This window comes from Nicotiana sylvestris, chromosome 2 (assembly GCF_000393655.2).
Source record: "Nicotiana sylvestris chromosome 2, ASM39365v2, whole genome shotgun sequence".
Taxonomy (NCBI): domain Eukaryota; kingdom Viridiplantae; phylum Streptophyta; class Magnoliopsida; order Solanales; family Solanaceae; genus Nicotiana; species Nicotiana sylvestris.
Window position 1 is genome coordinate 47503182 of NC_091058.1, and position 22928 is coordinate 47526109.

The window sequence follows — 22928 nt, forward strand, 5'->3', positions numbered from 1 at the left end:
TACGCGTGGTCGGAATTGAATTTCGGGATGTTTGGAGTTGATTTGGAGAGAAAATTCTTATTTTGGGAGCTTTAAGTTGGAAGAATCTACTAAGGTTGGATTTTTGAGTAAACAACCTCGGAATCGAGATTTGAAGGTTCGAACAGGTTTGTATGATAATTTTGGACTTGGACGTGTGTTTGGATCGGGTTTTGAATGACCTGGGAGCTTTCGGTGCCTATTGAGGAAGTTTGCATTTTTGGAAGAATTAAATAAACTTGGATTGAAGTGTATTTCCATGTTTTCGAGGTCCATTTGGGATTTCGAGTTTGAGAATAGCTCTGTATGGTGATTCCGGTATTGGGAGTGTGTTCGGAATTGGATTTGGAGGTCCATAGATCATTTTGGAGACAATTGGCGAAAGTTAGAAATTTGAAATTTTTTGAGAAGTTTAACCGGGAGTGGCCTTTTTGATATCAGGGTCAAATTTCGATTCTGAAAGTTGGAGTTGGTCTGTAACATTGAACGTGCCATGTGTGTAAAATTTGAGGTCAATCGAACGTGATTTGATTGGGTTCGGCACCGAATGTAGAAGTTTGAAATTTTTAAGTTGAATCAATTTGGTTTGAGGTGTGATTCTTAGTTTTGATGTTGTTTTACGCATTGTGAGGGTTCGAGCAAGCCCGTTTTATAATTTCAAACTTGTTGGTATGTTCAGACGGGGCCCCGGGGGCCTCGGGTGTTAATCGGATGAGGCTCATACCAAGTTTGAACTTGGACAGCATCAGCTGAAGCTCCCAGCTTCTGGTGCGATCGCACATGTGCTTGGATAGCCGCAGGTGCGAGCTCGCAGAAGCGGGGCATGAGTCGCAGAAGCAAAAATACATGGGCTGTCCAAGCACCACGGGCATGAAGAATTTTGCCGCGGGTGCGAAGCCGCAGGTGCAAAAAATCCATCACAGGCGTGAAGGATTTTGCCGCGAGCGCGATGGATTTTGCCGCGGGCGCGAAGATCGCTGGGCACTGAGTTTTTAAAGCGGGGGTTTGAGCATTTTTGCTCATTTTTTAATTCTTGGGCGATTTTTGGAACTTCTTGAGAGGGATATTCACCTAGAAACTTGGAGATAAGTTAATCCCACATATTGCAAGTTAATTACTTAGATTATATCTAGATTTTAACATGGAAAATTAGTGGAAATTCGAGGTTTTGAACAAACACTTTGAAATTTATATTTTCAGATTTTGACCACGAAATTGGACATGGAACTTGAAATAAATTATATATTTGAGTTCATGGTGTTATAGATAAAGTTTATCTTCGAAAATATTCGGAATTCGGGCACGTGGGCCCAAGGTTGAATTAACCCCATAGGTGAAATAACTCAATATGTGTTTATATTTGTGGGGGCTATGTACGCACGAGGTGACGAGAGTCCGTATGTAGCTACTATCATACTTAAGTTCGCATAGTCTAGGACTCAATTCATGATATACTTGCGATTCTTGCAACCTTCTTGTTAATTTAATTGCTTAAATCATATTGAACTTGGTAAAGAAATTTGGAAAGGTTAAACTTCATTTATTTTTCTTAACTATTAAATAAGAATTTGGTATTTCCTTGAACAAGTGCCCCTTAATAATTCTTGATTTGGTTGTTTGAATATGTTTTCTTTTCGTGGAGCAGGCAGAACGCCTCGATAGCAGATAAATGCATCTATGGTTCGTGTGGTTCGACCTTCGGTAGTGCATAGTTTAAATATTATGTTGGATCAGACCGCACGATCTTGGCATGATTGCGCATGATTTAATTGGTTGCTCTGAAATCTAGAATAATTGATTTTGCTTTATTGGCCTGAGATACAAATGATAAGTGATGAAAATAAAATTTGAAAATCCCCTATTAACAAAAGAATTGGTTGCTTGCTTCATGTTATTGAGTTTACAACTGTTTTATAAAATCCACAATTAATTATATTATCGGTATATTATTGCTAGCCCATAGTAAGTGTCGGAGTCGACCTCTCGTCACTACTTCTTCGAGGTTAGACTAGATATTTACTGGGCACATGTTATTTACGTACTCATACTACATTTACTGCACATTTTATTGTGCAGGCACATATATATTTAGTGGAATTGTAGGCGCAGAGGCGTGGTTAATGCGGGACATAGGTGAGCTACATTCCATATTACGGTCCGCAAGTAGCAGAGTCTCTTTCAGAGTATTTATATTTTCTTTCCTGTCCAAATTTATATTCCGGACAGATGTTGTATTTTACTTTATTTTCCTAATGATGCTCATGCACTTGTGACACCGAATTCTAGGGTGATTATGGGTTATTCAGTATTGAGATTGTTAAAATGTTATTATTTACTCGTAATTTTTTTTTATCCTTTACTATTTAATTGAAGGCAAAATATGATTTCAAAAATATTAAAATGAGACCTAAATCAAGTATTTAGTGTTGCCTTTCCTGACAGCGGTATATGGCGACATCGCGACCTTTAATACATTTTGGGTTATGACAACATGGTATCAGAGCACTAGGTTCACTTAGGTTGCGCAAGTCATGAGCAAGTCTAGTAGAGTCTTGCGGATCAGTACGAAGACATCTGTACTTATCTTTAAGAGGCTACAGGGTTGCTAGGAGCACTTCCTTTCTTGATTTCTCATCGTGCGATTTGATTCCTTTGAGGCTTATGCCTTTATTTCTTTCCTATTCAATCTTATGTGACGTGAAGCGCTTGTTATCAATTGGAATTGAGGAATTGTAAAGGTACTGTAGGTGTGGTGCAGGATGTTTCTCCCTACATATTCGATTGGGTTAATGTCGTCGTCTTGCGGAAGGATATTTTGCCATTTCTACTTAGTAGCGGTATTTCTGATGGTTTTTGAGGCCATGCACAGGTTGATATGATGTTCATGAGTTGTGATCGCACAGTACTGATGTAATGGCCAGATGCTTGTCTAAGTGTTGGGGCAGTGAATAACTTGAAAGGAGATTTTCTCCATGCATGATTCAGAGATTCGGTGTTTTATCTCCAGCAGAGGAAAGGCAATCGGACTATGAATGTTCAAGTTAGGTTGATGAAGTAACGAGACTCGGTATTTTCGAGCGTGGTAGATTTTTCATCAATAATGTGGTATTGCCGCCCCTGATTGAATGTGTTAAGTTTGTCGATGCTATGGTCTATGTCAAATCCCCATCGGGGCAGGGTGGTGTGAATTAGTGCTAGAGAAGCGTCTATCAAAGATCGCGGTGTGCAGTGGTTCAGGATTGAATCGGTGTTCCTGGTGTTGATGGATCGAGAAAGATGATCTTCGAAGGGGTTCAAAGTTGGTAGCGATCTATTGGGTCAAATGCTACAGAGATGGATTTTGACTTAAGGTAACAACTAGGCAGCGAAGGATGAAGAAGGACATGTGTAAGGTGTCTTATGGTAGATAAACTTCTAGAAGGCTAAGTATGAGAAACAGGAGTCGAGTAGTTGCTCATACGAGTGAGTTTGACCTAAGTAGCAGAGTGGAAGGGTAGCTTATGGGTTCTGTGGTAGAATATCTACACGCCTTAAGGAAGTTTAGAGTGATTTGGGATTCATGGTGGACAGTGACTTGGTCAACGGACTTAATTCAGAATATCGGCTATTATATGGCGGGAGATTTGGATGCGATAGGAAGGAGTTGCTTAATATGAAGAAGGATACAACATGACTTGGGATTGGAAGATATTTTCACACCTTTAGTTGATTTCCATGAGGAGTGAATGGACTTGTACAGTTGGTGAATGAGCACGGGCTCAGGATGGGTCACTGATGTTGTAGTAATTGTAACCAGTGCAACGACGTTGGAATATGTCGGCATGTAATTTCCACAGGTGGTTATCTCTTGTGAGAAGGTTAACGGTCGCGTGGTGTTGACTTCTACGAAGAACTCTCTTGGCTATCCAGTAAGAGGCCGGATAAGTAAATATGGCTAGTAATTCAGAATGTTCATGAAAGATTTAATAGAAAGATTTTGAGAAATTTGGCGGGTTGATTGTGCAACATCATGTCAACAATAAAGAAAGAATCTTGGTGGGTTCCAGTTTTATGCAATGGTAGTTTCAAGCTAAGTGGGAGAGCCTCACCACCTACGATTGGATTGCTTGGTTATCTACTAGTGAGGTTTCTGGTTATCGGCATATTGATGGGTTATTACGACTAAGAAAAGAGGACACTAGTGATGTTTTGAGCAAAGGATTTAAGGAATGTGTGCTATGATTGGCCTTATCAACTTATGTTCAGATTTTGGGAAGACTCTGGATTTATGTTTTGCGTAGAGATGATTTCCAAGAAAGGTGATTCGGCCGGGTGTTACTTTGAGAGGGTGTTCATGTGCTAGCGGAGCCTTGGAGTTGAATATATTCGGGGCCAAGTAAGAGTGGGTGACTCTCAACAACGGTCCTAGTGAATTCAAAAGTTAAAGTGTGGTGCCTAAGGATCTCGAGTACGCAGTATGGTTAAGTATCTAGCTTTTGCAGCAGATTATGAAAAATGGGGCTTGGAGTGTTCTATGTTATCTTTGGTCTTCAGTGTAGCATGAGAGGAATGGGAGAAAATGACTTCGGATTCATGGAGGAATTATCACAAGGGTTGTACCAGTTGAATACGCGAATATGCGCACAAGGAAGGTATGTAATGGTTCGTGAGTTTTGAGACAATGTGGTCTCGTGAAATAAGGTCACTCAGGATGAGTTCGGATTTGGGTTTGTGATGTATTGATTGGGGCTATTATTATTCCTAAGGTAATCCTAGAGTAAATTAGAATAAGTCGGATCAGTTAGCAACGGTTGAATTGTCATGATGGTGGTAGTGATCAGTTCCTTCAGCGTATTAAGTTATACATGTGGTTTGCGGTAATACGTGCAAGGCTTGACGGCCGCCGTAATTGATTTATTTAGAGGCATTCGAGTAGTATGGCATGTTATGTGTAGACGGATCCCGGGAGAGTTATGGTGGTTTATACCACTACTTGAGGTTGGTATTTTTTGCGGTTATGAGAATTTAGTCACGTGTTGCAATGGTTCTATTGAAATGAGTTAAGTTAAGGGTTTCTATACGATGAAGTATGTACCCTATTAGTGTTCAGGAGTTATGATGAAATTCTTGTACTCCTGCGTATTGGCATGATTTAAGTGCAGTGGGTAGCATGGGAATTTGGAGTTGAGGATCAAGGTGGCGGTTCGGTGTTAATAAGAATGTCACAAGCTCGGACGAGCATTAGTATTATCAAGCTGATATTATCTTCAATGTCACCTAAGATCAGTGTCATGAGTAAGAGGCTTTGTGTATTGACTTGCGGATCCTTGATTCTCTTTGCAGCATGAGTGTGGCCAGTGGTATGGATGTGTAGACTCGTTACCTGGTACGGAATGGCCGTGGGAGCGTATCCCACAGGAAGATGGTAGAAGGGTGAATATAGTCACATGATTGATTGAATATTGAAACCAGGTATGGAGATTTTGGTACTATCGTTAATGTGAGAGTTTAGGCCCGAAAGGCACTCTACTCATTTAGGTGTGAACTGTGAAAGTTTGTTCCGAATTTGATGGTTGTTTTTGTGTGTAGAACATAGGGGGTTATTGTGGAACCTTAAAGGGTTATTAGCCCAGTACAGTACAATCAGAATCTGCTCGAGGTCCATGGATGGATCTAAATATGAATGTGGGCTCCATATAAGGCCGGATGTGTTCATTTCATCTTAGCGTTGTTTACGGAGGAGTATTCGGGCCTTGGATGTTACTCCTATCATCAGCTATTTCATGTAATACTCTATTGTGTTATGTGGGTTGTGAGTTGGTTTGATTATTCACATTCGTATTGAGATTCCGTGTAGTTTGTGGTGTTATATAAACAGGATGGCTCTCGAGATGCAAATCATATATGACACCTTGGTTGTGCTTGAGTTTTGTGGCGTATGGCACTGTCTGTCTCCCTAGGGATGGTATTATGCACTTGGCATGCTTGTGGTCGATATTTAGGTATCTCGTAGTTATGAGCATTTTAACTCGATAAGTATTTCCTTATAGATTATTATGTGTGGACAGAATGGCACGCTGCCACGGGGATATGGTTGGATCGGGTGGCACGCCGCCATATGTATGTTTTTTGGATCGGATTGCACGCCGCAACAGTATTGTGTGTGGATCGGATTGCACGCTGCAATAGTATTGTGTGTGGATCGGGTTGCACGCTGCAACAGTGAAATGTTGAGTATGGTTTCTTATATGTGTTTTGTGTGTCCTATTTCTTTTCTCTGAGAAAGGCTCATAGTATTTGATGGCCATTTTAGTCGTTACGCATGCTGGATAGTTCTTTTCTAGAGCTCGTTCCTCCTTATGTATCATATTCAAATTACGGATGGCTGGCGCATTGCCGGTATCACATGAGATCTTAGGTAGTGTTTGTGGTGGTTATGGTCGGAACGAGTTGTACTGGATGACACGAGATTATTGGACCTAGGATCGGTGCGGTCGGATTTGTATGAAGTATATTAAAGAGCAATTATCATTGTGTGGTTCAGAATGAGGTAACGGTCCTTGTCAGGAGGATGAACCCAATAATTTGTTGACTCGGCAGTTGGTTATGAATTTTTACACATCTCTTCTGTCGTGGCAGCATTGCAGGAGTTGGAACGGGACTTATATGTGTCATGAGGTGTGTTGTGGGTGTCGAATTCGTAGAATTTTGGCTATTGTCATCAAAGAATGATATTATGGTCACGTGAATTATGTGGTGCATTGTGTGAATTCGGCAAGGGTGTGCAATCATGATTTGGTACAGTGTGTAGTGACTGATACGGTATTCGTATGTTGAAAACGGGCCTGGTGGAAAACTTCGGACATTGGAATTTGGCTCTAAGGCTAATTTGACTCAACAAAAGAGGAATCTTCAGATTGCTTGAGCAAATATGCTCAACTGAGTTGTGGTAACATGGGTAGGTGCACGAGGTATTAAACAATGGTTTCATACAACTCCAAAGCAGTTCTTAGCACGTTCGAGGACGAACGTATGTTTAAGTGGAAGAGAATATAACGACCCGACCAGTCGTTTTGAGCACTAGCGCGTCATTCGGTGGTTTGAGGCCATAAGCAGCTTCACTTCAGGTATTATGACTTGTACGCGTGGTCGAAATTGAATTTCAGGAAGTTCAGAGTTGATTTGGAGAGAAAGTTCTCATTTCGGGAGCCTTAAGTTAGAAGAATCGACTAAGGTTGGAGTTTTTGATTAAACAGCCTCAGAATCGGGATTTGAAGGTTCCAAAAGGTTTGTATGATAATTTTGGACTTGGACGTGTGTTCGGATCGGGTTTTGGATGACCCGGGAGAGTTTTGGCGCCTATTGAGAAAGTTTGCATTTTTGGAAGAATTAAATAAATTTGGATTGAAGTGCATTTCCATGTTATCGAGGTCCGTTTGGGATTTCGAGTCTGAGAATAGCTCTGTATGGTGATTCTGGTATTGGGAGTGCGTCCGGAATTGGATTTAGAGGTCCATAGGTCATTTTGGGGTCAATTGGCGAAAGTTAGAAATTTGAAAAGTTGAAGTAGGTCCGTAATGTGGACTTTTGATATCGGGGTCGGATTTCGATTCCAAAAGTTGAAGTAGGTCCGTAATGTTTAATGTGACATGTGTGCAAAATTTGAGCTTAATCGAACGTGATTTGATAGGGTTCGACATCGAATGTAGAAGTTTGAAATTTCTAAGTTGAATCAATTTGATTTGAGGTGTGATTCTTAGTTTTGATGTTGTTTTATGCATTTAGAGGGTTCGAGCGAGCCCGTTTTATGATTTCAAACTTGTTGGTATGTTCGGGCGGGGCCCCGGGAGCCTCTGGTGTTAACCGGATGAGCCTCAGACCAAGTTTGAACTTGGAGAGCATCAGCTGAAGCTCCCAGCTTCTGGTGCGATCGCACCTGTGCTTGGATAGACGCAAGTGCGAGCTCGCAAAAACGGGGCATGAGTCGCAGAAGCGAAAATGCATGGGCTGGCCCGGCACCGCGGGCGCAAAGAATTTTGCTGCGATGCGAAGCTGCAAGTTCAAAAAATCCATCGCAGGCGTAGACACCGCAAGCGCGAAGGATTTTACCGTGGGTGTGGAGGATTTTGTCGTAGGCGCGAAGATCGCTGGGCAATGAGTTTTTAAAGCTGGGGTTTGAGCATTTTCGCTCATTTCTTCATTCTTGGGCGATTTTTGGAACTTCTTGATCGGGGTATTCACCTAGTAACTTGGAGGTATGTTAATCTCACCTATTGCAAGTTAATTACTTTGATTATATCTGGATTTTAACATGGAAAATCACGAGAAATTAGTGGAAATTCGGGGTTTTGAAAAAAAACCTAGAAATTTATATTTTCGAATTTTGACCACGAAATTGGACATGGAACTTGGAATAAATTATATATTTGAGTTTGTGGTGTTATGAGTAAAGTTTATCTTCGAAAATTTTCGGAATCCGTGCACGTGGGCCTGAGTGTGATTTTGTCAACTTTTCGAGCGGAGTTGGAAAAATTGTTTAAATTGAATTGTTGTGAGTATTAGAGTACATTTTTATGGGTTTGAACATTTATTGACTAGTTTTGGAGCGTTGAGCATCTGTTTGAGTTGTTGGAAAGGCTTGGGAGCCGGCTATGAAATTTCGGAGTGAGGTAAGTCTCCTTTCTAACCTTTTAAGAGGAAATTAACCTCATAGGTAAAATAACTCAATATGTGTTTCTATTTGTGGGGGACTACGTACGCACGAGGTGATGAGAGTACGTATGTAGCTACTATCATGCTTAAGTCCGGGTAGTCTAGGACCCAATTCATATTATACTTGTGATGCTTGCAACCTTCTTCTTAATTTAATTGCTTAAATCATATTGAACTTGGTAAAGAAATTTGAATAGGTTAAACTTCATTTTTTTTCTTGAATGTTAAATGAGAATTTGGTATTTCCTTGAATAAGTGCCCCTTAATAATTCTTGATTTGGTTGTTTGAATGTACTTTCTTTTCGTGGAGCGGGCCAAATGCCTCGGTAGCAGATAGATGCATCTATGGTTCGTTCCGTTCGACCCTCGACAGTGCACAGTTTAAATATTATATTGGATCGGGTCGTATGACCTCGGCATGATTGCACATGATTTAATTGGTTGCTCTGAAATCTATAATAATTGATTTTACTTCATTGACTTGAGGTACAGATGATAAGTGATGAAAATAAAATTTGGAAATATCTTATTAACACAAGAATTGTTTACTTGCTTCTTATTATTGAGTTTATAGCTGTTTTATAAAATCCATAATTAATTATATTATCGGTATATTATTGTTGGCCCATAGTAAGTGTCGGAGTCGACCTCTCGTCACTACTTCTTCGAGGTTAGACTGGATACTTACTGGGTACTTGTTGTTTACGTACCCATACTACACTTGATGCATATTTTGTTGTGCAAGAACATATATATTTAGTGGCCTTGTGGGCGCAGCGACGTGGTTAATGCGGGGACTTAGGTGAGTTGCATTCCATACGACTCGTAGCCAACAGAGTCTCCTTCAGAGTATTTATATTTCTTTCCGGTCCAAATTTGTATTCCAGACAGATGTTGTATTTCATTTTTATTTTCGTAATGATGCTCATACACTTGTGACACTGGATTCTGGGGTGATTATGGGTTATTCAGTATTGAGATTGTTAAAAATGTTATTATTTACTCGGAATTTTTTTTATCCTCTACTATTTAATTGAAGGAAAACTATGATTGTAAAAATATTAAAATGAGACCTAAATCAAGTATTTAGTGTTGACTTGCCTGACAGCGATGTCCGGCGCCATCACGATCTTTAATGGATTTTGGGTCGTGACATAGGGGTTCAACAACATATAGTTGCTACCCATCTGATAAATTTTATGTGATTGAAGAGGATGATGGTGTTAGACATTTACAAAAGTTAATACAAAATGAATTCAATGTAGTGAACCTATTTGGTGTAGATGAATGTGAGTCCCCTATTTACTCTATTCCCAATATTGTACAATATGAAGAAGAATCTAATAAAGTTGTGGATGATGTTGGTACTGATTGTAGCTTAAGTTATATAGGATCTGACTTTAGTACTGACTCTGACGGATACAATTCTGAAGAATTAGAAAAATTTAAAGCATAAAAGAAAAGGAAAATAACTGAAAAACTTAGTGACCACAAAGAGTTATACAAAAGGACATACCAAAAGCTAGGAAGTATATGAAATTATATTCTCTGGCTAACAAGAAAAGATTGAAATTAGAGAAGAGTGACCTAGAAAGGCTTAGGTATAGTTGTGATATTGTTGGTTGTCCCTTTGTTTGTTTAATATCAAAAGAAAAATTTGTTGGGGTTAAAATTAAGACTTTAAATGTTGAACAGGATTGTGGCACTGTATTTGATAACAAAACTATTGATTTTAGTACCATTGCACAATATTTCAAGAAGAAGTTACAAGATAATCCTAAGTACATGGTTAGGGAGATGATGTTCGATTTGAAGAGAATCTTTGAGCTAAATGTTAGTCATGGGAAGTGCAAGTGGGCTAAGAGAATGGTATTGGAGTCACTAGATGGTAGTTTTTCAGATGAGTACAATAAACTTGAGGTTTATGCCAATGAATTGAGGGAAAGTAACCCTGGTAGTGATGTGGTTGTTACACTTTCAAAGAGTGCACTTGAAGAAGGAAGAAGAAGGTTATTGAGGATGTATGTGTGTTTACATGCTTTGAAGATGGGTTTCAATCTAGGAATGAGACCTTTTATTGGTCTGGATGGTACTTTTTTGAAGGGCAAAGCCAAAGGCCAACTGTTAGTGGCAATTGGATAGGATTCACAATATCATTTTTACCATTTGGCATGGGCAGTTGTTGATAAAGAGACAAAAAAATACTTGAAATTGGTTCATGCAGTTGCTTCAATCTTCTTTGGACCTCAAGGAAGGGGAAGGAATCACCTTCATGTCAGATATGCAAAAGATGAAGTTTCTAAACAATTCTATCAACTTTTATTCATTTTTCTATTTACTTTTTACTTGATATATGTTTCTAACCAGCTTTTTATGTTTTGGATAACCATTGTAGGGATTGCTTGATGCAGTCAAAATAGTCCTTCCCTAGGCACATCACAGGTATTGTGTTAGACATATTGAATCTAACTGGTGCAAACAGTACAAAACTAGGGAAAACAAGAAGGTTTTATGGTGGTGTACATGGTGCACATATGCAGAAGATTTAAAAGATTAGCTAGAAAAAATATGGGACTTGAACAAAGATGCTGCAGAGGCTTTGTTGAGGTACCCACCTCAGGCCTGGTGTAGAACATATATGGACACAATATGCAAGAATCAGTTAGTTGAAAATAACTTGATTGAATCCTTCAACAAGTGGATTGTGGATGCAAGTCATAAGCCTATAATCAAGATGCTAGAGGACATCAGAATCAAGACCATGAACCTGTTAAAAGAACATGAAGAAGAAGTTAGGAGTTGGAGACATGATTTCAGTCCAAAATACATGGACTTGTACAATGAGTACCTGTAGATTGCTCAAACAGTGTGTGAAGTAAATGCAAATGGTCAAAATGGCTATGAAGTTATAGAAGAATCTGACAAGCATTGTGTCAATTTGGCTGTGAAGAAGTGCACTTGCAGGTCATGGGACCTTACAGGAATCCCATGTCCACATGCTATTAGAGCTATACTTCATGACTCTGGTGATTCAATGACAGAAATAAACTGGTGGTATAGCAAGGAGGCATTTCTGCTGACTTATAGGCACAAGATACAGCTTGTTAGGGGAGAAAAGTTTTGGAAGATTGAATCATCTCAAGCAATGGAGCCTCTAGAGGTTGTGATTTGGCTGGCAGATCTAAGGTTAAGAGAGATAGCAGAAGGATGAGGCAATTAAAAGACAAGGAGTGTGATCACAGTCCAAAAAAGAAAGAATCATGACTTGTAGCAAATGTAGAGAAACAACTCATAATGCAAGGACTTGTAGTCAGGTAATTGTTTTACATGAACTTCAAAGCATTAAATACTAGATATAAAAAATATTTTCTAACTTGTCTTTTTAACTATCTTTATCAGGGAAAGAAGCAAAGCAAGAGTGGAAGAACTGAGCAAGTTGTCATTAGTTCAACACCTGCTACAACAACTAAGCAGGCTGCAACCAGTTCAGCACCTGCTGCAAAAAATTCAAAAGGAAAGCAGCAGAGGAAGAGGCCAAGTTGTTTGATAGATCATGAAACTGAACCAAGTCAGGACAGTTCAGCACCTCAAGCTGAAAATGATATCAACTGTTCAGCACCTCAAGCCACTCAACCAAGTTAGGACAGTAGGCTTAGGTTCATGCTTACACCTAAAAGAATGTTTAGTTCAAGAGTTAGACATGAAGAAGATGTTGTGCTTAGGCCCAGAGTTATATCAGAAGTAACTACAAGGCTTAGGATGAAACAATAGGTACAAATACCAGCTAGGACAAGGTCAATCAACTTCACTGATGATCACAGTGGTGTTAGTGTGCCAACAAATCTACCATATTCAGCCCCAACATTACAGTGGAAGGGGAATGCTACCATAACTGCAAATTAGTTGAGAAAACAAGGGCAAGAAAGAATTGGGAAGCTGAAATCAAAGAGGAAAAAATGAAGACAAGGCTGGAATTTTTTTGTTATGTGTGGGATGTACTTACTGCAAACTTATAGACAGATATCTCTCATTTAGTATTCTGTCATTAATGGTTGGTTCTGAATGTTATGACTGGATATTATATTATCATCCAGTGATGTAATTACTGAAATTATAGTTTTTTGGTGTATGTTTTTGGTGATGTAATTACTGGAGTTACTATGAAAAATGTATGTTTTTGGTGATGTAATTACTGAAATTGGATGCCATATTAATCTAACTGTTTCGAAGTTCTAACTTGCCATATTGGAGTTCAATATTGTAAGTTGTTAGTTCTAAGCTCTAAGTTGTAGTTTAATTGTTGTAAGCATTTGTCTTCGGGTGTCTATGTTTCAAATGTCTATGTTTCGAAGTGTCTTCAAGCATTTGAAAGAAAACATATTTTATTTACAACTTTGGCAAAGGAATTAAATAATTGAAACTAGTACAAATCAGTAGATATGAGCATTAAAAGGGGACAATAGATAGAACATCAAAACACTAGTACTTGAAACATACGTTAGCAATTGATGTCATTGTTTTACAATGGCTAAAAAGTTGGTAGATAAGAGCATACAAATGTCTAAGTATTACAAGAACTAGGAAGTGAAATATGGAGAATATGCCATCTTTCTTTTACAGAATTTACTCCACCCACATTTCCGCAACAAATCCAACAAAAAGTGCAACTGAAATCAAAATAAACATCTTCATCTTAACCACTTTATCTTCGATTTCCCTTGCTTTGTTCACTTCAACATTTTTTTCAACCTCCAACTCTTCAACTTTTTCCTGACAATTTGTCCCTTTCTAACTTGCATGACTCCGACAGTTGCTTCAACATATTGATTGTATATTAGCAGCATCCAATTTACACTGCAACTTACTGATTTCTATTAACGGTCGGTCCGAAAAAGGTTCGTCTCCCATTCCCAATATCCACACGACTCACTAACAATAATGAACAATAATTAGGTTAGAAGGAATAAAAATTTAATTTTTGTACAAACCATTAATAAACTAAACACATGAAAATTTTTAACTTACTTCAGGTTTAGCACATTTATAGAATCTCCTTCCGGGATTTTGAGGTGTGGTCGATCGAAAGTAGTTGGCAATCTCTCCACAATGGCACCTCCTCTTTGATGTAGCACTAGACTCCGATATTTGATCCACTTTTACCACCACCAATAGAAAAAGAAATTTGTTGCAATGTGCAGTCTTGAAGGAGCTTAGAGCATAGAGGGTTTGATGGAAATGGCTGTAGAAGTATAACTTAGGATTGGGGTTTATTTTGTGTTATAAATCACGGGTTACGGGTTATGGGTATGGGGGTTTCGTGGAGTGGGTCGCTTAATATGTGCCCAGATGTAAAAAGGGCACGGATGGGTGCCATGTGTTCCCTCCGTCCAATTAAGGATACATTTGTTCGGATAGTAAGACGGCAAGAAGTTTTATGGTCCAATAGTATAGCGGAGGACAACTTTAAACAATTTATCATGGTAGAGGAACATATCAGACCATTTTCGATTTATTAAATGATATCGAATACACTGTTTAATGGGAGAATCTACAGACACACTATTTGAAACTAAAAAGGAAAAAAATAAAATTAAAAAGCAAGTCGTTGAACTCACATGTAGGACAAAGCTACAACATTTTTCAAATAATAAAATTAATTAATAACTCATAGTACATTATATATGACAATTACAATAGAAAATTCCACAAGAATATTTTAGACGAGGATGAGTGATCTGATTTAGCCTCATCTCTTATCTTCAGAGTTGAGCTAAGCGCTGAATATCAAAAGGATAAGAATCTGATGGCCTTTCAGCTCTGTATGATCTTCTCCCGACAATTACATTTGCAGCTTCACCTGGATGAAATGCATCCCAGAACAGATATTCATCTCTGTTTGGGCATGGATTTTGTAGAGGAAGACATGTTATTTGCCCGTTGTTCCTTCCTACTCCACAACATCCAGCATTTGTCACTCTAAATCCTGAAAAAAAATTATAAAGTCAAATGTGTTAGCCAAAATTTTTATTTAGTTAACATTTCTTGAGTCATAGGTTGCTTTAGCATACAATACAGAATTATTAGAAAGAAAGAAAAAACATTACCAAATGCTGAGGGGTTGTCAATTAAATCTTGGAAGATGTCATAAGCATTAATGTAGATGAATTTGGCATCTGGTGTATTGCTGTTGAAATCATCCACAATACCCCTTAGCCTATTGTTGAATATCTGGTTTGCAACATTTATATTTTGTGCACAGGTTTTGCCATCAGGACTGTTTTGTGCCAGAGAATTTGGGCTACAACCAATTTGCCCCACTCCAATTAAGACAAACTTCCTTGCTCCATAATCATACAAAGTCTGAAGCAATACACAAATACGCAATAGCACAATAAGAGTTGACTCGTGTGATGGTGTGGGTTAATTTGCCGAAAATAAATAAAGAATTAACCTAAATAGTTGTTCCTTCAACCGCTTAAATTAAAAAATAAAATAGGTAAACTCACCTTCAATTGTTGAGTATATTGTTGAATAAGAACATCAGCATATTGCTCCGGATTGAATTGTCTGCTAGTGGAGTAATAAAGGGGCATGAAATAATTATTGAGATAATCATTGCTGCCTAATCCAACAGAGTATATGCACTTGCTCAAATAATTTGCAGCTGAATCTTCATCTCCTAGTATTTGCACCACTTGTTGCACTGTATTCCTGTAATTATTTACCTGCGCAGCAAAACTAATCCTCGCTCCCTATAAAAATTATGTAAACAGAAATTCAGAAATGTGAAGATAAGAAAAGATCAGTGCACAAAAACCGAAGAAAATCAAAGGAAATGAAGAAACAACAATATTTATATATTTCCATAGAATTACCAATTGCTGGCCAGTTTCTTCTCTAATTCCAGCAGCAGCAGATGCATAATTTACACCTCTGAGTATGTCTTCACCCCTTGCAGCTGCATAGGGTGGAATATAATCCTCGAACCCCAAAAGCTCAGCTGTAAATTTAAACACAATGTTTATATAATAAGAATATTTGGTTTATTTTGGAAAAGTTAAAAAGATAAAACGAATTGTGTAAAGGAAAGCTAAGGCTTTTATGTTACTCCTTATTTTCAACCTTTAGTTGCCTTTTCTTTTTCCTCTTTTTTAATGGAAAGGTAGAGTTATGCCTTTGTTTAAATTTTTAGATGTTAGGTAGAACTTATTATGATTGGGATAGTATCATAATTGACATACTACTCCTACACGGCTTAATTCACAGCAATTTATTAGTGCAATAAATTAGCGCGCACATATTAATTATCCCATTGTGGAATAAATTAGTGTAAAAAATGAAAGGTACGTACTAATGCTTGTATAAAAATAAAAAATAAAAGGTAACATAGGAATCTTTTCTACAAACGGAAGGAACAAGTGGTGCTTTACATAATAAGTCTATCATAAAGAGTTTCTTTTTTTATGAGACAGACAAATACAAACCTTTCCAAAGAAATAAATCCATCAGTCAATAAGGAATAATTGATCAACCAGCATATCAAAGAGTATTACTATGAATTTTATATTCGTTACATGAAATTTGCTTTTAGCTTTAGAATGAAACAGAAACCATAACAATATTATTTTTAATTAATTTGAGAGAGGTCGTATTTCTTCCATGGGGTTGAGAGCATAGGCGCTTAATCCACACCCACAGAATGCATTACTTAAGTATGTTAATAACTTGGAATAAGCTACCTGCAGGCTCGTTTTGGTACCATAAATACCTTAGCTAATTAAAAAAGCAAAATACTTTAAACCACCCCTAAACTTTGCTCAGATTATTTGTATCCTCCCCGAACTATGCCCGGTCTTAATTACCCCCATCAACTTGGCCTTTTGAGAGACATTACCCCCTTAGACGCTGATGTGGCAAAAAGTATGGGTGCACTCGCCTGCCACATGGATTTTTCTGTATATGTGGCATTTTTTTTGAAAAATAAAATATATTTTTACCGTTTTAAGAATATTACTTTTTAGATAAAAAAAATTCGAATACAATAAAACTTGGATAGAACTACATATTTAGGCTAAATATTTTTATTTGGCCAAAAATAATAAAGTTTCAGTTAATCTTTTTTTGTTTTGACCTGAAAAATAAAGATTTATACAATTGAAATAAATACTCAAGGCATCTAAAAAGCTATAAAAAATAAATAATCATTGCATCAATACATTCTTTTTATTTCTTCTTTTGATGCATTGACTATGTATTTCAACTGTGTATTTTAATTTTTAGGAAAAATTTGAAGAAAAAAAAATTAGAGCACCGTAATTTAGAGCTTTATAAAAATTTATAACCAAAGTAATTAATTTCAAACTATGTATTTTTTATAAGTTTTTAGATGTCTTGACTATTTATTTCAATTGTATAAATCTTTATTTTCAGGTCAAATTCAAAAAAGGATTAACTAAAACTTTATTATTTTTGGCCAAATAAAAATATTTTGCCAAAATAATGTAGTTCTATCCAAGTTTTATTATAAACTGTCTTCGAAAAAAATTTATCTAAAAAAGTAATATTCTTAAAACGGTAAAAATATATTTTATTTTTCAAAAAAATGTCACATATACAGAAAAATTCACGTGGCAGATGAGTGCACCCACACTTTTTGTCATATCACCGTCTATGGTAATGTCTCTCAAAATGCCAAGTTGAGGGGGGTAATTAAGACCGGGCATTGTTTGGGGAGGATACTAATAATCTGAGCCAAATTTAAGAGTGGTTTAAAGTATTTTGCCATTAAAAAATTTAAGTTGAAAAAAGTTATATTACTTCTGCTTACAAAATCTCACACCAGTCATAAAATTAAAATGTTACATTACAGGGGAAAACAAACACAGAGCTGAAAACCAAGAGAGAGATACTTACCAATAACATCAACTGTAGTTTTTCCATTGGAAAACCTTCCGGTAGGACCACCAGGGTAATCAATACCATAAGGCAAGTAATTAGCCCTAGCCAATGATTGAATGTTGTTGTTATTCCCATTATCCACTAAAGAATCACCAAATATAAAATAACAAGGCACTTGAGGATCTCCTCTTGCCCCATAATATTCACCCAAATTCAATCCCAAAAGCACCACATACACCATCATCCATTTCATCACTTCCCTACCCATTATAATCCTAAGTAAGAAAAAGAAGGGAAAAAAGAGTCTTTGGGACAGGGATGAGAAGCTTCAAATCAGTGTCTAGTGTGTATATATATGGGTTGAGGTCAATAAGTGAGAGACAAAAAGACTAAAGAGTACTGGGAAGACTTTAATTTATGAAAATCCAGTAATTAAGAGGTTAGTTGGATGCATTTAATTTCACGCGGCGGAGAAAGTGTGATGACTGATGAGCAGTGAGATTCAACAGTGACTGTATTATGCATATTTCCTTTTAGTTTCACAGATTTCCAATGTCTCTGAAACTGACGTGCATGTGCATGGGACTTCAACTTCTGAACAAGGAAGAGAACCAACAGTTTATCTTGGGATAAATGAACTGTGTATTCCATGGTAGTAGTTAGCTCATAGCTGCTAAAGAAATCATTTTCTCAATGATTGTAAAATATGGGTATGGTGTGTTATACTCATCAGCTCCTTTATTGCACTGCTGTCATCGCTCTTTCTACCGTTTTACTATATGTGACTTAGTTTATCTATCATTGTTTACCTCGAAAATACGAGTAACAATTAGGCTTGTTTGTGGTTTTAAAGATATGTGATTTAGTTCAATACTAATTAATAACCAAGAAATAAAACGTATAAATTAAACAAGTAAGTTGAATCAAACAGTGCTTAAGCAAGTCTTGACCTCAAGCTATGATGGCCTCGAGATAGGTCAACGAGAACAGTAAAGTAAAGACAATAAAGTTAAAAGACAATTCTGGTGAGTAATGAGCAAGAAAGTAAGAGAGTATATTCTTATGTCAATGATTGATGATGCGTTACAAATGATTGGTATCCCCTTTATATAGTAGGGGAACCCTAAATAAGGTACATTTCTATTTACAGTAAGGAATCTTATTGGGACAGCTATCTAACCGCTTACTACAAATCCGTACAAACTCGTACAAATCTATTCCGGAATTCACGCCATGATCTTAGGGACGTTGCGGGAATCTTTCTCTTCTGTTACAAACCCATAACGGCATCATCTCGGGGTTGGTCATACTCGGCCTCGATGCTCATCGCGTACCTCGATCTTCGAGCCTTGTACTCCGTCATCGGGCTCGAACTCGGTTCATTCTGAACTCGGGCTTGAAGAGACTCTTCGAACCCATAAAATCGGGCATACCTGATTTCGACCGTATACGATCATCAACGCCCATTAATTCAACTCTTACATGATCATTGGCCTAAATTAATTAAAAAGTTACCCTATCTTGATTTTAGTGTTATTGTCAAAAACCAAGGCAAGTCTTTCTCCCATGTGGAACCGTTATATTGGCTACTAGCTAATAGTGAAAATATCCTGCAATTAGTGGCGGAACTAGAAATTTTAATAAGTCAAAATTGAGTTTAACATCTACTAATATACATAAAAAATAATTTGGGCCTAATATATATAGTGTAATTTTCAGGCGAAGGGATGCCCTTCCGCCCTTGACTCCGCCCATGCCAACAATTGCAAACATTACTTAAAATGACCATGTCTGGAAAAAATAGAATCATTATTATGGACAAGCAATCAGTGGTGAATCCAAAATTGAGTTCTGATTGTTATTATATGTCAACTATTTGCCCTCACACTGAGTCACTCACACACACACATGTATATATAGTTTGAGCCAGACACAACGAGTTTGACACAGTAGAATAATTTATTGAACCAGTTGCGTCTAGTCTAGATCCATCACCGCAATCACTCACTCACCATGTCACACGACAGTTATACAAGAATAACAACTAACATGCCTATGAGAAAGTTGATGAGTAACTATTACTAATTTAATTTTAGGATCAAGTTGTTCGTAAATGATATACATCGCTATTCAAGTTAGAGAAAGCTGTATGAGGCATTACAATAAATTCCATTGGAAAAGGTCAAGTTAATGCTCAGAACGACTTAGTCAGACAGAAACAGCAAGCTAACATGGAGGGGGAGTGGAGAAATGAATGAGTGTTGAGATTTTATGAAGGGAAGTCATGAAGATATAGGGACCCTAGGGTATTTAATGCACGTAAAATTACCAGTCACATGGTTTTTGAAGAATTTATTGCATATACCTACTTGCCGACATGTCTATCTTGAGAAGGCTTTTCATTTTTCCTCTTTTTCTCGTTTTAGTGGGAGTTGGATGTGGGTGTTTAGTGTTTACATGTATACTTTCTTTAGAATTTAATTATTCGATATCCGAGCTCATTTGTCGACTAATTTTGATTCATGCACGTAGATACAGTACTAGTGATATAACGTGTAGATTCTTGGCTGAAAGTGGCACACTAAGCAGCGGTGTATAAAGGAAATCGACAAACGTATTCGAATCAAATCGAGAAAAAGAATTCGATTATGGTTTGGTTTGATTTAATTTGATTTGGTGTTAGAAAAAAAACTCGATCATAATTAGTTTGTTTTGGTTTTAACTACAAAAAGTCAAACCGAAACCAAATCAACCCGATATTATATGTATAGAAGTTTTATATATTCAATACATAAAAATAGTAATTGTAGTATAGTTTATAAATATTTCTTAAACTTTTTCATCGGTTTATCTTTTAACGTATTATTTCAAGCTTGGACTTATAATTTTTGAATGCAAGTCCATAAAAGTTAGTAACTCAAATAAATCCCAAATCAATACTAATATTAATAAAAGATATTCAATTCAATTGTACTAGGAATGACAATAGTGTTGAATATCTATTTTTTAGTTTTTTCCATGGTTTAGATAACGTGTATAACTTTTTTTTTAGTATTTAGTCATGTAAATAATATTGTAGCACTTATTAGTCGTACTCATTATAGCAACTTATTAATTTTAGATTATGTTTATTTTCATTATGGCTTATTAGTAATATTTATTTTATATGATTTTATTATCCTTATTGTTGAATATTTTAGTACAATGCCATGACTCATCTAATAATTTTACGTTATTTTCTTCAAAAACACCTTATATAGTTCTGTGTTACTAGAATTATTGAAATATTTGAAGCACAAATTTTATGTTTTGTGCTACGAAGACTTTATGAAAAAATTTTGGAAGAAACCAAAAACTCGAAAAACTGAGATTAAAAAACCAGATATAATTGGTTGGGTTTGGTAGTATTTTTTATTTTTTTTTTAATTTCCCTTCCCTTTGATTCCTTTTGTTAGAGCTAGTACTCCTTTGATGACTCGAACTTACAATCCCGAGGTTGTAAGTGGGGATGCTTACCATTCGGTATTGTCCAAGCTAGATAGTTCTGATGTTAAAGAAGTCATTTATGATAATGCACATGGTATAGATCTGTACGACCTTCCAAAGTCAAACTAATAATAGACTTGTCCATTATTAAATCGTTGATGACAAGAATAAACGTTTTGCTTAAAGCAAGCACCTACTTCAATTAGCTATAATTAAGCTCGTCGTAACATTTTCAGAGCCATCTTTATACTCAGAAAAAATTTCACTTGAATAATCTCTTTGAATGAATCCTATAAACTAAAATCGCTCGTAATTTCACCCATACTACATTTAGCAAGATCATTTGCTGGAATATCTCAGTAAATTCTTTATTTATCATTTTCACAAAACCTTGAGCTCCCGTCTATGGTGTACCGGTAAAGTTCTGGGTGGTTGTTCTTCGAGGAAAAATGGCACTGTATAGCCGTTATAAAAATAATAGCCGGAAAAATATATTATATTTTTATATTTTTTGTATATATATACATTATGTATGTTATCTACAAGAATTATAAAAGTTTTATATACTTTTGCAGCTATTAGATATAAATAATTTCTGACGCGGACTAAAAATGATAATACCCCGTTCTTCCATAGGCAACATCAGAGATGTTAGAGAGATCAGAGAAGCCAGAGACAAATTTAAATTTTTAAACTAGAAGAGATGGATTCGTTTTTTGGATCTCAAAACATTTTTGTTTGTAATTTTCTTGTTTTAATTTAACATAGAAAAATGCAATTGAGATAATAACAGACATCTTCAGCTGGGATTCAATTGGGAAAGAAGTGGATAATTTTCCTTTTACCACAGTAAAATTCAGTTACTTTAACTTGACAAACACAAACTTATCAAATTTTCTTATACCAAGAACTTCTCATAAGCTCAACCGACTTATACCAAGATAGAATACGAGTAATAAGTATATTATCCATTTTCTTACAAGTAAATAGCATAGCAAATTTATTTACAGAATTTTTTTACTTCAACTTTAAAAGTGAAGTTACTTCCTATATTCTTGATAAAATCTCCACCCTTTAATCCACAATGGATCTTTAGATTTCTAAATTAACTCTCAACAAAAGAGCAGTAAAAGGATGAGTATCAAGAGCCCGTTTGAATTAGCTTGATTGAAGTAGCTGATAAGCATTAGGTGCTAAAAAGAACTTTTAAGTGCTGAAATTGATTTAATAAATAAGCAGTTACATGTTTGGATACAAGTGCTTAAATTGATAATAAGTTGCTGCAGTATTTGATAAAAAGGTGCTGATAAGCTTTTTTTCTGTTAAAATGACTTAAATAGCTTTACATTTTTAAGGGCATAATTTCTTCAAAATTTTAGATTCCAGACCGATTCAAATATATAAAATATTCTATTTGTCATTTTATTTTAAATACGACTGTGCTTAGATAAGATAATTTTATGATAAATATAATTTATTTTATGATAAGCATATAATTATAAGTTAAAATAATTAATAAATTGACAAAAGTTTATCAGTAAAAAATAAACATAAATAGGACAAAATATTTGAAGAGAAACAAACACTGTTTTCATCACCACAACACTTAGAAAGCAATACACCAAAAATTTTGATATGCCCTCATTTATTACACACAGTTCAAAGATTAATACACAATCACATAGATACAAATATGCAAAGGAATATAGAATTTACTTATCTTAAATAGTCAATGAGAATTCAAGACTTGAAGAGGCGGGGGTTTAGGTTGAAACAATACTTGAGGCAGTGAGTATCGATGAGTTTTTTCTAAAAAAATATATTTTAAGGATAAA

At 36.3% G+C, this 22928-nt stretch overlaps 1 protein-coding gene across 1 annotated transcript; it reads right to left on the reverse strand.

The window, feature by feature from the left end:
- Positions 1 to 14190: 14190 nt before the first annotated feature.
- LOC104220390 (GDSL esterase/lipase At5g45670-like) lies at positions 14191 to 17989 on the reverse strand. Its single transcript, XM_009771254.2, has 5 exons — positions 17623 to 17989; positions 15585 to 15709; positions 15216 to 15461; positions 14814 to 15069; positions 14191 to 14692 (listed from the first exon to the last, which is right to left on the reverse strand). The coding sequence occupies exons 1-5, from the start codon at positions 17873 to 17875 to the stop codon at positions 14469 to 14471; spliced, it is 1104 nt and encodes a 367-aa protein (XP_009769556.1). The 5' UTR covers positions 17876 to 17989; the 3' UTR covers positions 14191 to 14468.
- Positions 17990 to 22928: the final 4939 nt, after the last annotated feature.

Bases quoted from the DNA above. Each gene is read 5' to 3' on its own strand.
- LOC104220390 (XM_009771254.2), bottom strand. From the start codon at position 17,875: ATGGGTAGGGAAGTGATGAAATGGATGATGGTGTATGTGGTGCTTTTG. The intron at 15,462-15,584 runs GTAATTCTATGG...TAATTTTTATAG, and splicing joins AAGAAACTGGCCAGCAATTG to GGAGCGAGGATTAGTTTTGC. The intron at 14,693-14,813 runs GTAATGTTTTTT...ATTTTTTTTCAG, and splicing joins TGACAACCCCTCAGCATTTG to GATTTAGAGTGACAAATGCT.